This window comes from Mytilus californianus, unplaced genomic scaffold, assembly GCF_021869535.1.
Source record: "Mytilus californianus isolate M0D057914Y unplaced genomic scaffold, xbMytCali1.0.p SCAF_12, whole genome shotgun sequence".
NCBI classification, from domain to species: domain Eukaryota; kingdom Metazoa; phylum Mollusca; class Bivalvia; order Mytilida; family Mytilidae; genus Mytilus; species Mytilus californianus.
In genome coordinates, this window is record NW_026262604.1 from 46,750,598 (window position 1) to 46,765,025 (window position 14,428).

General features: G+C 33.0%; 1 protein-coding gene across 5 annotated transcripts in view; it reads right to left on the reverse strand.

Moving 5' to 3' along the window:
- Positions 1–10,452: 10,452 nt before the first annotated feature.
- The window catches only part of LOC127721915 (neurogenic locus notch homolog protein 1-like), a 66,481-nt gene continuing 62,505 nt past the window's right edge, over positions 10,453–14,428 (reverse strand). For all 5 annotated transcript variants that reach the window (XM_052228722.1, XM_052228725.1, XM_052228724.1 and 2 more), the window contains 3 exons: positions 13,992–14,108; positions 11,493–11,588; positions 10,453–10,722 (listed from right to left, as the gene is read on the reverse strand). In XM_052228722.1, the coding sequence (XP_052084682.1) occupies positions 11,503–11,588; positions 13,992–14,108 (203 nt within the window). In that variant the 3' untranslated portion in view covers positions 10,453–10,722; positions 11,493–11,502. The remainder of the gene's footprint in view (positions 10,723–11,492; positions 11,589–13,991; positions 14,109–14,428) is intronic.

Consider the following 14,428-nt stretch of genomic DNA (forward strand, 5'->3'; position numbering starts at 1 on the left):
CAGTTCGTTCTTATGTTGTAATGTTACACCACTGTCCCAGGTTAGAGGGAGGGTTGGGATCCCGCTAACATGTTTAACCCCGCCACATTCTGTAGGTATGTGCCTGTCCCAAGCCAGGAGGGTCCGTGTATATTTGCGTCCATTCGTTTTTCATTTTGAAATATCAAAAACGAAAAACAAAAAACGAGAGTGTTTTCATTTTTCGTTTTTGATTTCTCAAAAACCAAAACGAAAAACAAAAGTGTTTTCATTTTTCGTTTTTGATTTCTCTAAAACCAAAACGGAAAACGAAAGTGTTTTCATTTTTTGTATTTGATTTCTCTAAAACCAAAATGAAAATCTAAAGTGTTTCCGTTTTTTGTTTTTGATTTCACTAAAGAAGAATTTTGTATTTAATTTTAATTATTTCTCGTTTTATAATGTACAATGTTTTCCTTTCTTGTTTCACAGTCATTGATAGTAAATAATGCCAATGTAAACACCCCGGTGTTCTTTCAACATAATGTAGACAACATAGACCGCCTGACTTATGAATTGAACTACGGTGATAAATGAATCAAAGCCTTTCAAATTACCTTGTTTATATCTTTAATAAAAAATAAATTATTATATTTAGATAGTAAACGAATCATAAATTTAAATTGTACAATATAATATTATATAAAGATGGTACAAATAAATAGATTGATTACAACATCACATTAACAAGGGAGGTTACTACTTTTAAAAACTTATAAGAAAACTACCCCGGTCGTTAAAGTATACATGCACAGTCACTGTGGTTATCAGATCTTTAATCGAAGATAATGTCGACGGATGCAAAAGACTTTATCAATCTGAACAATAAGGGTGCGTGATCTTTACTTTTGAATTTAGAAAGGTTGATCTCAGATGATTAGAATTCATAACCAAGGTCCATTATACGAACATTCAGGACAATAATGCGTTTTGCTTAATCAGTTGATTGAAAAACAAATTTCTGCAATTTCACAATGCAAACCGGAGTTAGCATTCAATCATTTTGCCATTCGGAGCCTACTCGGTATTAGTTTTGCTTATTTTTAAAAGCTATATGGTAACCTTAACTTAACCTTAACTAGAGCCTGGGTGTGGATGGGGGTTTACGGAATAGAGAATAGTGGGCAAAAATATAAATAATAGAGACAATGGACCAAGAAATAAAAAAAAATAGAATAATGAGGTGTTAAAATATAAAAAGAATAGAATAATTGGCAAAAAGTATAAAAATATAAACATGATAAAGGATAGAGAAAAATGGCCTGAAACACTGATTAAAGAATAGAGAAAAATGGAATAGAATATCAAAGAATACAGAAATGAAGAAATACGCATCCAGACCATCATACTAGTTGCCTAAACCAACGTTATTTTGTCTCCGGTAGAATGTTATTGGTTTTCATACGTTTTCTTTTTATTTCTATGCCTATCAATTAAGACATGAGCTTTCATAATTTGCCAGCTTATTACATTATATAAAAAGACTAAGCCGAACATCACTCTGGATTTTTTCTCAAGTAGACCTCAGCTACCCACCCTACCACACCATTACCGAAAAGTTAATAAAAAAAAATCTACGGCAATACTTTTGTCCGCACTTGGTGCAAAGGGAAGCTGGGTACCTGAGGTCTTCTGGAGAAAAAATCCAGGGTGTAGGATAAAGCAAAACATTGTAATCCACATAGCCAAGTGTGTGGCTATTGTTTTCAGGGTATGAATGGTTCTTTTCCTCGTTGAAGACCCTCCAGCTACTTTCAAGATGAAGAACAGGAATAAAAGCCGTGTTCATTGATAATTTGTATTTTTTCTATGTATTGTGTGCGATTTTGTCCCATGCACATCTCTTTATTTTCTATTTTAGGGCCTAAACACGGCTCAATGCAAGTTTAGCCCTTCAATATTAAAGGTCATATGTTACATTTAATTTATTGTTTCGGATAAGAGTGAATTTGGTACCTATTAAAACGTTTAAACCCGCTGCATTTGTTTGCACCTGTTCTAAGTCAGGAAACTGGTGTTCAGTAGTTGCCGTTTGTTGATGTGGTTCATAAGTGTTCTCGTTTCTTGTTTATTATATAGATTATACCGTTGCATAGTTTTCCCGTTTGAATGGTTTTGCACTGGTCATTTTAGGGCCCTTTGTAGCTTGCTGTTCGGTGTGAGTCAAGGCTCCGTGTTGAAGATCGTACTTTGACCTACCATGGTTTTTCTTTTACAAATTGTGATTTGGATGGAGAAATGTCTCATTGGCACTCATACCAAATCTTCTTATATCTATATATGGTCTTTTTAAGTGAATTGGGAGATTGGGATTTCTAGCTTTAATCTCACCCATGTCAGCTTTTTATTTGTTTTTACAGAAAAGAGAGCTAGTTTTGTATTCTTTAATATACTGTAACAGTTTAATTTTCCATGAAAAAAGTACAGTTTTTTCTATGTCTGGTAGCATCGTATAATATCTGGACATCGGCTGTTGTCTGCTCTTTGGTCGGGTTGTTGTCTCTTTGACATATTCCCCATTTCCATTGTCAATTTTATTATCGGTAGGCATGTAAAATTGCCAAACCATACACGACCGTTCATTAGTCATCGTAGATCTATTCCAAGTCTTAATAAGTCTAAACAAAGCAGAAAAGGAACTTTTACAACAAGGAATATTACACAACTGAAGCCATAGTCATAAAGATCGATTGACTGATTGGTGTTCCTTTAACGTCGCCGCAGAACATAAAATTATTACCTGATCTTCATTCTCAACATCTTTAATCTCTATTGTTCCCAAGGAAGCAACCATTTGATTCTCTGGGGTGGGGCAGGGATTTGTACCCGACTGTAACCCAGACTGAAAAACATGCCTTTATCCATGGCCACACACAAACACAATAATATTTTCAAGATTTATTAAAAAAATTTTTTTTTTACACTTTTATATTTTTATGTTGTTTTGAAATATTAATTTGACTTGAATTTATACGAATTTACTAAATATACATGTTTATACCAAGCCAAGTCCGTTTATATCTAATTTCTCGCCTGACTAGACAAAAGGCCTGGAGAGCTTTGGCCATCATTTGTCGTCTTTGATAGATATGGTTGACTGATAAGCTGTCTATATATAAAGTAATGGGACAATGGCATGAAGCCATCACCAAATCACCATATACAATACACAAAAAGACACCTAGAGCTTACCATATGGTCTTCAACTACCCACCAACAGGCAGTAAGCTCTGGTTGGCCTTAAACACAAATCCAAGGGCACAGCAAAATGAGAAAATATCCAATTAAAACTGGGTGACCTGGGAGGAAAACATTGGAACTTTCCTAAGAAATACAAATTTCACCCCCCCCCCCCCCCCCCTCTTCCCCCCTCAACATTTTAATACGGAGATGTGGTATGATTGCCAATGAGACAACTATCCCCAAAAGTTCAAATGAAGTGGATGTAAGCAATTATATATAGGCAACCGTACCACCTTCAACAATGAAAAAAAAACCAGTAGGGTATAGTCGGCTATGAAAGGCTCTGACATGAAAAATATGAAACAGTTCAGTTGAGAAAAAACGGCCTAATTTATAACACAATAAAACGAAAAACAAACATGACAGACATCAACAAACGACAACCATTGAACTACAGGCTCCTAACTTGGGACAAGCACATACAGTATGTGGCGGGGTTAAACATGCAAGTGAGCGCTCAACCCTCCCGTTAACCTGGGACGAGTTTTGTTACAGAACAACATAAGAACAAACTATAAAAATCAGTTGAAAGGGGCTTAACATATCAGATCGATACAAAACAGAAAAAAACATGTAACAAAAGCACAGACCGGACGTGGCAGGGTATTTATACATCCTTAACAAACAAAAAAGGACACAAAGTACAGATCTGAGAGTAATCGCAGTACTGATAGCTAGTTTAAAGCCAATAACAACTAGTAATAGAAAAATCATGTATCTAAGACTAAAATATCAATCAGTACACATCCAACATCCAATGGATTTAGTGTAAAGACGTCATTAACAGTTAGAGAAAGACATGACCTTGTGCAATGCCAAATCATAGGTATCAACAGATTGTAGTACCTTGATGTTTATAACAATAATATGCAGTATAATTTTAAGTTACTGATAACAAAATTAATATTTATACCAAAAAAACAATATTCAAAGATCTATTTACAGTGTTCAATTGGTAACCTTTTAAAATAAATTTGTTTAAAGGATTGATAAGTTTACCCTGATCGTTTTTAATTTACATGCATACAATTTCTATTTATATTATTATTGATAAATACAATATTGCAGAAGTAGTGGAAATAGATCTACAAGTAAGGGAAGTTGTTTGTGACTGAAGATATGCCTGTTATGGTCCATTTGAGATTTACAAGACCTTCATTCAATTTCAGCACATTTTGTGAATGTATGTCCCATTTATAGGCATTATGTTTTTCGGTCTGTGCGTCCGTTTGTTCTTCCGTTCATCCGTCTGTTCCGCTTCAGGTTAATGTTTTTGGTCAAAGTAGTTTTTGATGAAGTTGAAGTCCAATCAACTTGAAACTCAATACACATGTTCCATATGATATGATCTTTCTAATTTTAATGCCAAATTAAAGTTCTGACCGCAATTTACGGTCCACTGGACATAGAAATTGATAGTGCGAGTGGGGCATTCATGTACTATGGACACATTCTTGTTCAAATCCTTTATTAAAGAAGTTATTAAATTTACTTCAGATAAAAATACTAAATTAGACGAACCAATCTAATTAAAAGATATATCTCTGATTTCGTTATACTTTTATAACTTTTTTGTATGAATTTTAATAAGATTACTGGACAAACGCGTTCAATCTTCGGACTTAATTCTTAACAATTTTACCGAGCGGAGCGAGGCGAAAAAAAATAACGTCTTTCAAGCCAAATTTTATATGTATGCTATACGGGGTTCTTCATTTCAGTATTCTTTGATATTCTATGCCGATTTTCTCTATTCTTTAATCAGTGTTTCAGGCCATTTTTCTCTATTCTTTATTTCTTTATACTTTTTGCCAATTATTCTGTTCTCTTTATATTTTAGCACCTCATTATTCTATATTTTTTTTTATTTCTTGGTCCATTGTCTCTATTATTCATATTTTTTGCCCTATATTCTCTATTCCGTAAACCCCCATCCACACCCAGGCTCAAGTTAAGGTTACCATATAGCTTTCAAAAATACACAAAACTAATACCGAGTAGGTAAAATGGCAAAATGATTGAATGCTAATCCCGGTTTGAATTGTGAAATTGCGGAAATTTGTTTTTCAATCAATTGATCAAGCAAAACACATTATCGTCCTGAATGCTCGTATAATGGACCTTGGTCATGAATCAGTCTAATCATCTGAGATCAACCTTTCTAAATTCAAAAGTAAAGATCACGCACCCTTATTGTTCAGATTAATAAAGTCTTTTGCATCCGTTGACATTATCTTCGATTAAAGATCTGATAACCACAGTGACTGTGCATGTATACTTTAACGACCGGGGTAGTTTTCTTATAAGTTTTTAAAAGTAGTAACCTCCCTTGTTAATGTGATGTTGTAATCAATCTATTTATTTGTACCATCTTTATATAATATTATATTGTACAATTTAAATATATGATTCGTTTAATATTTAAATATAATAATTTATTTTTTATTAAAGATATAAACTAGGTAATTTGAAAGGCTTTGATTCATTTATCACCGTAGTTCAATTCATAAGTCAGGCGGTCTATTTTGTCTACATTATGTTGAAAGAACACCGGGGTGTTTACATTGGCATTATTTACTATCAATGACTGTGAAACAAGAAAGGAAAACATTGTACATTATAAAACGAGAAATAATTAAAATTAAATACAAAATTTCTTCTTTAGTGAAATCAAAAACGAAAAACGGAAACACTTTAGATTTTCATTTTGGTTTTAGAGAAATTAAAAACAAAAAATGAAAACACTTTCGTTTTCCGTTTTGGTTTTAGAGAAATCAAAAACGAAAAATGAAAACACTCTCGTTTTTTGTTTTTTGTTTTTGATATTACAAAATGAAAAACGAATGGATGCAAATATACACGGTCCCAGGAGCCTGTAATTCAGTAGTTGTCGTTTGTTGCTGTGTTACATATTTGTTTTTCGTTCATTTTTTGTACATACATTAGACCGTTAGTTTTCTCGTTTGAATTGTTTTACATAAAATTTTGTTATTTCGGGGTCTTTTATAGCTGACTATGCGGCATGGGCTTTGCTCATTGTTGAAGGCCGTACGGTGACCTGTAGTTGTTAATTTCTGTGTCATTTGGTCTCTTGTGAAGAGTTGTCTCATTGGCAATCATATCACATCTTCTTTTTTATATTTATATCATGTATCATATACAAAGAAGAAATCTACCAGACTTGAAACTAACGAAAATGAACCATTGATTGTTACTTATATGACTTACACGATTTTGCTCTTGAATGACACGATGTAGTTTAGACTTAATATACATGTATTTCTAAACATAACTGTTTTTCCATTTTTTTTTGGGGGGGGGGGGTTATTTTTAAAAATTAAATTACTTACGTGAACAGGCATTGTTCTAATGAAATAAATTAATTTAAGATCCAAAAGCTTATAATGTTTTACGTCAGACGCGCGTTTCGTCTCCAAAAGGATTATAAGTAACGTTCAAATCAGACATGTTAAAAAGCCAAATAAAGTGCAAAGTTGAAGAAAATTAAGGGTCAACAAATCCGGAAACGTTTTGCTAAATACAGCTAACATGGCTAGGGTAATTGTTTTCTGGGGTAGAAAATCTTTAGTATTTCGAATAATTCAAGGTAAAATAGATAACAGGATTATTAAAACGGCATCAATACATTCAACAGCGTGTTTTGTTTTTTTAATTTACCTTATAACTGGTGATACCATTTATTTTAACACTCCAACGGTGACTGAGGAATATAAATATAATCACTTAGTCTTCTTTCAACTGGCAATAAAATCTTTGCCAAATTGGGGCATCCGTTTGGTTTTGTGGGATGTATAAAGACGCTGCCATGTCCGGTCAAAATGTGGATGTTAAATCAGATTCCACGGGTGGAGAGAGTGCCATGGCTCTACGCGTTAATATCCCTATCAACAAGTCTTTGAGGGGTCCGTAGGTAGCCTGTTACTAGGATAAAAATGTCCATCCCTATCCAAAACACCCTCATTTTCCAGCGGCTGTCCAAATTTCCCGTCTGTATCCCTATTGTACTTATTATTAATTTGTTTTCGTCCTGAGCAAGTATGAAATATTTGCCACTGGCCGTGAAGCAAAAACAATCAATCGATTTATTTTTAAGTAATGATTTAAGCGAAATATTACAGCACGCAATGTTTTAAGAATTTGATTCAATAATTTTTCTTTAACAAAAATATGTTTATCTTTCTTACTTATTACAAGTAGCCAGTGTAGTCACATTGCCAGCACAGAACAATAGAGGTTTTTTATTTTAATGTTTGTTTTCTTCTATTATTTTGAATTAGGAACAGATAAGCAGCTATGCATCTCATTAAACGTTACCTAAACGATTTTGGCTGTTTTCTTATTTTACGTGTATTGATATTTGTTTGCTAAATATTGAGTGACACATACCTTAGGACAAATAGTGGTTTGTACAATAGGCGAGTTCTACACAGTAGTTCGACCGGGGCAATGAACAAACATTGAGGTCTAATAACGAGGAATGTTCGACAGGGGCAACATTTTAGCCTTACAGAATGGCAACTACGTAATGGATATTGTAAAGGGTTGTTGGAATGGTCCTTCAACGTACAGAAAACATAATACACACCCTATCAGGAAATAATTTCACCTTTTCAGTTCGACCGGATAAAAAAAAATTCTAAAGGCTCTTTAAAAAAAGACAATCAAAATATGTCCTTTCTATTCAACTGTGAGACAGAATTCTTCCAAATGCATCGATTCCAAATTAATACGGTCTATGCTAATCGTATGTTTATTAGAGAATAAAATAAGAATGTGTCTAAGGACACGAATGCCCCCGCTGAAGCTTCAAAACGGAAAGGGGGCGGAAATACGGACGAACGGACGGTCAAGGGTAATAATTAATGCCCCCATCACCTACGGGGGGGGGGGCATAATAACCTGCAGACAGCGCTTTGTAAAATCTTTTTTATAAAACGAACAAAATGTGTGGTTACAAGCCGATCGGTATTGATTGAAATATGGTCGATGTTGGATTCTTTAGTTGAAGAATTAATGTCTTTCTTTTTTTGTGTGTGTTATTTTCCACACTCTATGGTTCAAAACGATGAGGTCAATTGTCTTATTTTTTCTAGTTATCGGTAAAACTGCTGTTAATACCGCCCATCGTGTAAATGTGCAGTAAAGTGATCAACATCATCAAAATTGATACAGTTTGTCGGCTACGTATCAAATACGTCATAACGATCACGTGATCGTTATCTAATTAATGAATAATCATCGCTTCTGACACGCTTTTGATTCCTTTACCTAAAAATCGCCGACTGATCAGGTTTTTTTTATAGCCAAAGTTACATGAAACATATTTTAAGACTAGCTTTTAATGATTAATTTCTAGAAATGCAAAACAAAAATAGTGTCACGTTGCCTTCAAAATCTAAATGATTTAAATTTTAATTAACATAAAAGTTTACACTCCATTTAAACTTTTACTGACGCTTCGAATGGGACATATGTCGTTGTGAGATTTGAAGCAGTATCTCTGCATGTATGCTTTTGCTTGTATTTCATTATTTTGGACATCAATCAGGCCGATATCATTATGATGCAGGGTATTTATTCGCCCTTAATGTTTTATAAGGTTACGCAATTTGATCCTGAAAGTATGTCCGTTTTATCCTGATTTTTAGTTTGATAACCTTACGTGTATTGGTTTATTATTTTGAAATATGTTCCACTGTAAAGGAACAGGAACGATGCGATAATTTCCAATGTAAAAAACAAAGAGAGGATTTTTTGAAAGTAAGGCGATTTATCATTCTTCCGACATGGACCGGTTCGTGACTTAAATTCTACTATTGACTATTTGTGTCAGAAATAATCCTCTGGTACGTGTATATAAATTATATCTATCCTACAGCTATTTGTACCAATCTTTGTTCATCTTTTCAAAATACCATCTGGTACGTGTACAAATGTATATATTTCCGTTAATAAATGTTAAATTTAGTAAGAACTAAGGTTTCAACTCCCTCAAGCAAAGTTGACTTAGTTGGATTTTGGCTATTTTTTTTATGCATTTTTTTGGTAATATAGCTCTTCAAATGTTAAAGAATGGATTCAAGTTCATTGAATTCTCACCTATTCCTTCACAATTTAGTAGACTCCCCAAACTGTCGTTGTGGTGATGTAGAAACACATTCTCACTTCCTGTTATCTTGTCCCATATACACTGGTTTACGACATGAACTATTAGCTTCTGTTTCAGTTCTTCTGTCCAAGTTGACACAATAATTTTGCTTTTTGGATCAATGGTACTCTCAGATGAGCAAAATAGTCATTTATTTAGTTTAGTGCAGAAATATATTATCAAAAGCAAACGTCTTAACCCTTGATGTTACTGCTTCATCATTCAATAGGAACCCAAGCATTTCACACTGTATACATTACAAAAATTCATGTTTATTTTGTTTCTCTATTGTATTTTCCACCTTTTTCATATTTATATATTTATTACAGAGCATATCAGTATTTATATTTATGTATTGTTCAATAAGTGTATTATTTGTGTAATAGGAGATAGATTTGTAAAAGCAAATTTGCTTGTTTCTGAATCCTTAATATTTATTTCAATTGTATCATATCGTTTTGTGATGATTTATCTGAATAAATATTGTTTAAACTAATCTGTTTAAGCCTCCGGCCTTACTATGTGTTGAATTGTAGACTTCATTTTTTAATAAATTATCTGTAATCTTACCGACTGTTGGGATTAGTTTTAAAGGAGAGGCGAATGATACCAAGGGACATTCAAGCTCACAAGTCGAAAATAAACTGACAAAGCCATGGCAATACACGAAAAAGTCCAAAAGACAAACAACATTATACAAAACACAACATAGAGAGCTAAAAACTGAGCAACACGAACCGCAACAAAGAACTCTGACATACTAATCTGTCAAAGAACTTTTCTAAATGCTCTTTGGTTTGGTTGTTGTCTCCTTGACACATTCCCAATTTCCATTCTCAATTTTATAGAATAGTTAAATCTTGGATGATTACAATCGAGAACTGTTCTAGGGAAAAACTATTCTAAATGACGTAAACTAGTGTCACTCTCTGATTTTGTACGATTAAAGTAATCTTTTTGTTTCTTCTTTATTGAAAAATGAATTAACGTTATCAATACTGAATAAAATTTATTTGCAACATAATAGTGACTAAATAGAAAGGCTCTGCATTGATTAGTATTTTATTGAAAGTAGGGGATGTGTAACAATTTAAAATAATCAATATCAACTAGGGAGAGTGAAAGAAATATTTAAATGTGTGTTGATGTATGTTAAGTACTAGCTAGTGTATTAAGTACATCAAGAATTGAAGACAATTGAAGAGTAAAAAGTACATGATATATTCAAATAAATTTGTAAAAGTTTTTGTTAACTGCTTAATATTATCGTCGAACGCACCATTAGGTTTTATCTGAAAAATAGAAACGAAAAATTTAACATCAAAAAGTTAAGGAAAAAAAACCAACCGTAGTAATATAAATAAAATAATTATTGGATACCATGTTTTTCATCTTTGTAACCTATGTTAACATGCGTATACTTACACTTTAAACATTTAAATTCACGCCACTGCTTTCACATGAAGGCGTTCCTCACGGAGGATAACATCATCAAACGTTCAAATATAAGATTTCTTATCGGTCAATGATGTCAGAAACAAGGAAAGAGTGACATACCTTTCACTTTCAAAGCACCTTACTTACATTAACCCGAATAATTCATTCCCTCCCGTAATCGTTCTCTCCTACTTGCGAGGTACTTAATGAAGTAATCGTAGATCAGCGGAATATAACGACGGAATTATTCGGGATATACTTACATTACTGAAATCATGTAAAATTCAATTCAAAGGACTGCACGAAGGGAGAATTTGTAATTATCTCCCTTCTCATCCGGATAACTGTACAACTAAATTTGACTTGTTTATGCTTTGTTTTGTAATGCAACCCTCGGGCATAATTCTAGTTATTAAAGTTAAATAAATAACGGGAATTTTATCCAATTGATCAAACGAAGTGCGGATTTGGGCTAAGAATGTGATAGCTCACAAAGTTTTTTAAACATTGCATAATTATGTGAAACGAAGTACATATTCTTATCACAATCATTTGTTATGTATACGATGTGGAGACGAATGATCTGATTGTGTGCACTTTAATTTTATATAACGTAGCTCTTTACCTGTGTGTTTCTATTGACCTTCACATGCTGCTTGGCCATTGTTATCAACGCATACTTGATCCGTTTGACACGGGAACGGAAAGCATGGATCTGTAACTATGTGGAAAAAAAACACCTTTAGATGATGCATTTTAATAACAAAAATAATAATAACAATGATGATAATAAAAATTGTATTAAGGATAAAAAAGAATGCTAAATTTGTCATTTCGGGGCCTTTTATAGCTGACTATGCGGTATGGGCTTTGCTCATTGTTGAATGCCGTACGGTGACCTATAGTTGTTAATTTCTGTGTCATTTGGTCTCTTGTGGAGAGATGTTTCATTGGCAATCATACCACATCTTCTTGTTATATCTTAAACCAAATTTTCCATAAATATATTAAAGGTAGTTCCATCTAATCTAAAAAGAAGTGGATGTGTGTGGTATGATTGCCAATGTGACAACACTTCACCAGAGAATAAATTACCAGAGACCAAATTAACAAAGTCAGGCTTACGTACATTAATTGCCCTGACAAAGTATTTAATGTAACATTTATATGAAAGAAAATTAATTGGTTCCATGTATACATGAATGCATATATAAATTGACACCAAGATGTCGTTAAATGAAATTGGATACCAAGCATTCATCATGCCGTTCAATAACATATGGTCAAACGGTGAAAGACCCCCGTCCTTAATTATTGAAAACTATTATTATACATTAACAATAATATCGTGGTGTAAATTAAATACACCCATTCGTGCTAACGTCCTCATGGTGTATCTTATACATATATGGTTCAATGGCAAATACGAGATTGTTCTCGCATTTACTTACAAAATATTTTTGCTAAATGAAAACAAATTTATTATGTCTCATATGTTGATTTTTATCTAGATATTGAAAACGATAGTCGGTTGAGAACAAAACGACAAATGGAATGATTAAGCTCCCCAATTTCTGAAATTTCCATTTCCATGTAGTAACTTTCAAGCAAGGCCTGCATGTGAAGTATACATCTCTAAGTTTATATGATTTTCCAGAGATTACGTGTCCTATCATGATTTCCTTGATGGAATGTTGCTGTTTAAAAACACGCAATTGAACAATTGGTTTCTAATAGCAAAATTGAGTTCGAGTTCTTACGGACGCCATCACGACTAAGCTCACTGATATGGAATATCCATGTCGCAGATGACCACGGATATGTTGCATTTGTTGTAACTGCAATTCCATCCTCTTTTCTGCGATTTAGACATCAACGATTGAGACTTTCATTCGAATTCGTACATACCAATATCAACATGACGGGCGCAACATGCTGATCAGGATCTGATTACCCTTCCGGCGTACCAGAGAACAACCCTGGTTTTATGTGGGGTTGCTTCATTTTATTCCAATTGCTTGCGTAGATTGATCTTCATTTATGAGCCTACGATAATCATCTAGGTTCACACATTTTTGACATTTTTCTTGACTAAACCTTTTAATTACATCATCGTTATTATATCTGAACTGTTTTAGGATGGTTTATAATACATACACAGGTTGGTTGCACGTTAAAATATTATGTTTTTGTCGAAACGAAACGTTTAGTCACGATTCATAACGGTGAGGTCACAATTTTGGACGCTTGGCTGTGAAAATCAAGTATTATAAATATTAAAAAAGCAAACATCTATCGGATATTCACTAGCTGATATTCTTTTAGATATTGATAATTACGTTTTATATTTTTGTCTTGCATATTTTCTGTCGGCCTTCTCTAAATCGATCCTAATGTTCAAATTTAGAATTTAGCAATAGCCCTACACAGTTAGGTATTTTTGCTTCAATATATATGTTACAAAGATGTCGATGCGAGAACAATATTTTGTTGGATAAGGATATTGCTCATATATTATATTAAAAAAAAGTATGTGTAGCTTGACACTTTAAGTCAAATTCATCAATAAGATACGATTATGACGTCACAGTAACATAATACATAATACATGTATTACAGTATTTTCGTTACCAGTAATACCATGTTATTCATTAATTAATAAAATTAATTTAAGTTTGAAACGTTTGGAGATTTGTATGAATTTATAAGGTCCGATTATAGGTTATCATCAAACATTAACATAAAATGTTTATTTCCTGTATTCTGAATTAACAATTGTATGCAGTATTTTATTTAGTAGCACAAAGTCAGATTTAAGGTGGTACATAACACTACAGGGAGATAACTCTGTAAAAATCAGCTGAACGTTTTAATCATGTTCTATTGTTAAGATAATATTAAGCTTCTCAATGTTCAAAATTAGTGTTTGTCAAACTACTATATATCCAATGAAATTTTTTCGATAAAGTGTGTGGTTCAAGTTTTGTAAAATTTTTATATTTTTGTCAAAGGGTCAAGGTAAATATTTTGTCAAAATTTTATGAAAATTAAACGAGCCAAATTAGTTTTAATCAATGTGTTTGGTACCACCTTAACAATGTATGATCAATATTTTCGCATTTACGTTCACAACGACTGCCCTTCCAACCATCTAGACATTTGCAAATCTCCATTTGGCCAAGAGCAACTATACATGTACCTCCATTCGTACAAGGACCTGGGCTACATAAAGTTGCTGCAACTAAATTAATATGAATAATTAAATATTAACACAATAGTTATGTATAGCCAGTCATAAATGAGTGTTGATTTGAATGTATCTAGTTTAAACCTTTCATTTAAATTTGTGTTTTATCAATAATTTTTAGCTTTGTTAATGGCTGACACTTTTTACAGGTACACATAACTAGAGGCAGTATAGAGTCTTTGGCGCTGACCTATGTCTATGTGCATCTTCAACAATTGACACTCTCCAACATTTACTAATAAACCAATTTTGGTCTGAACAGCACTTAAGAGACCGAACAATACATTTTCTGTATATCAGTCAAATTCAAGACG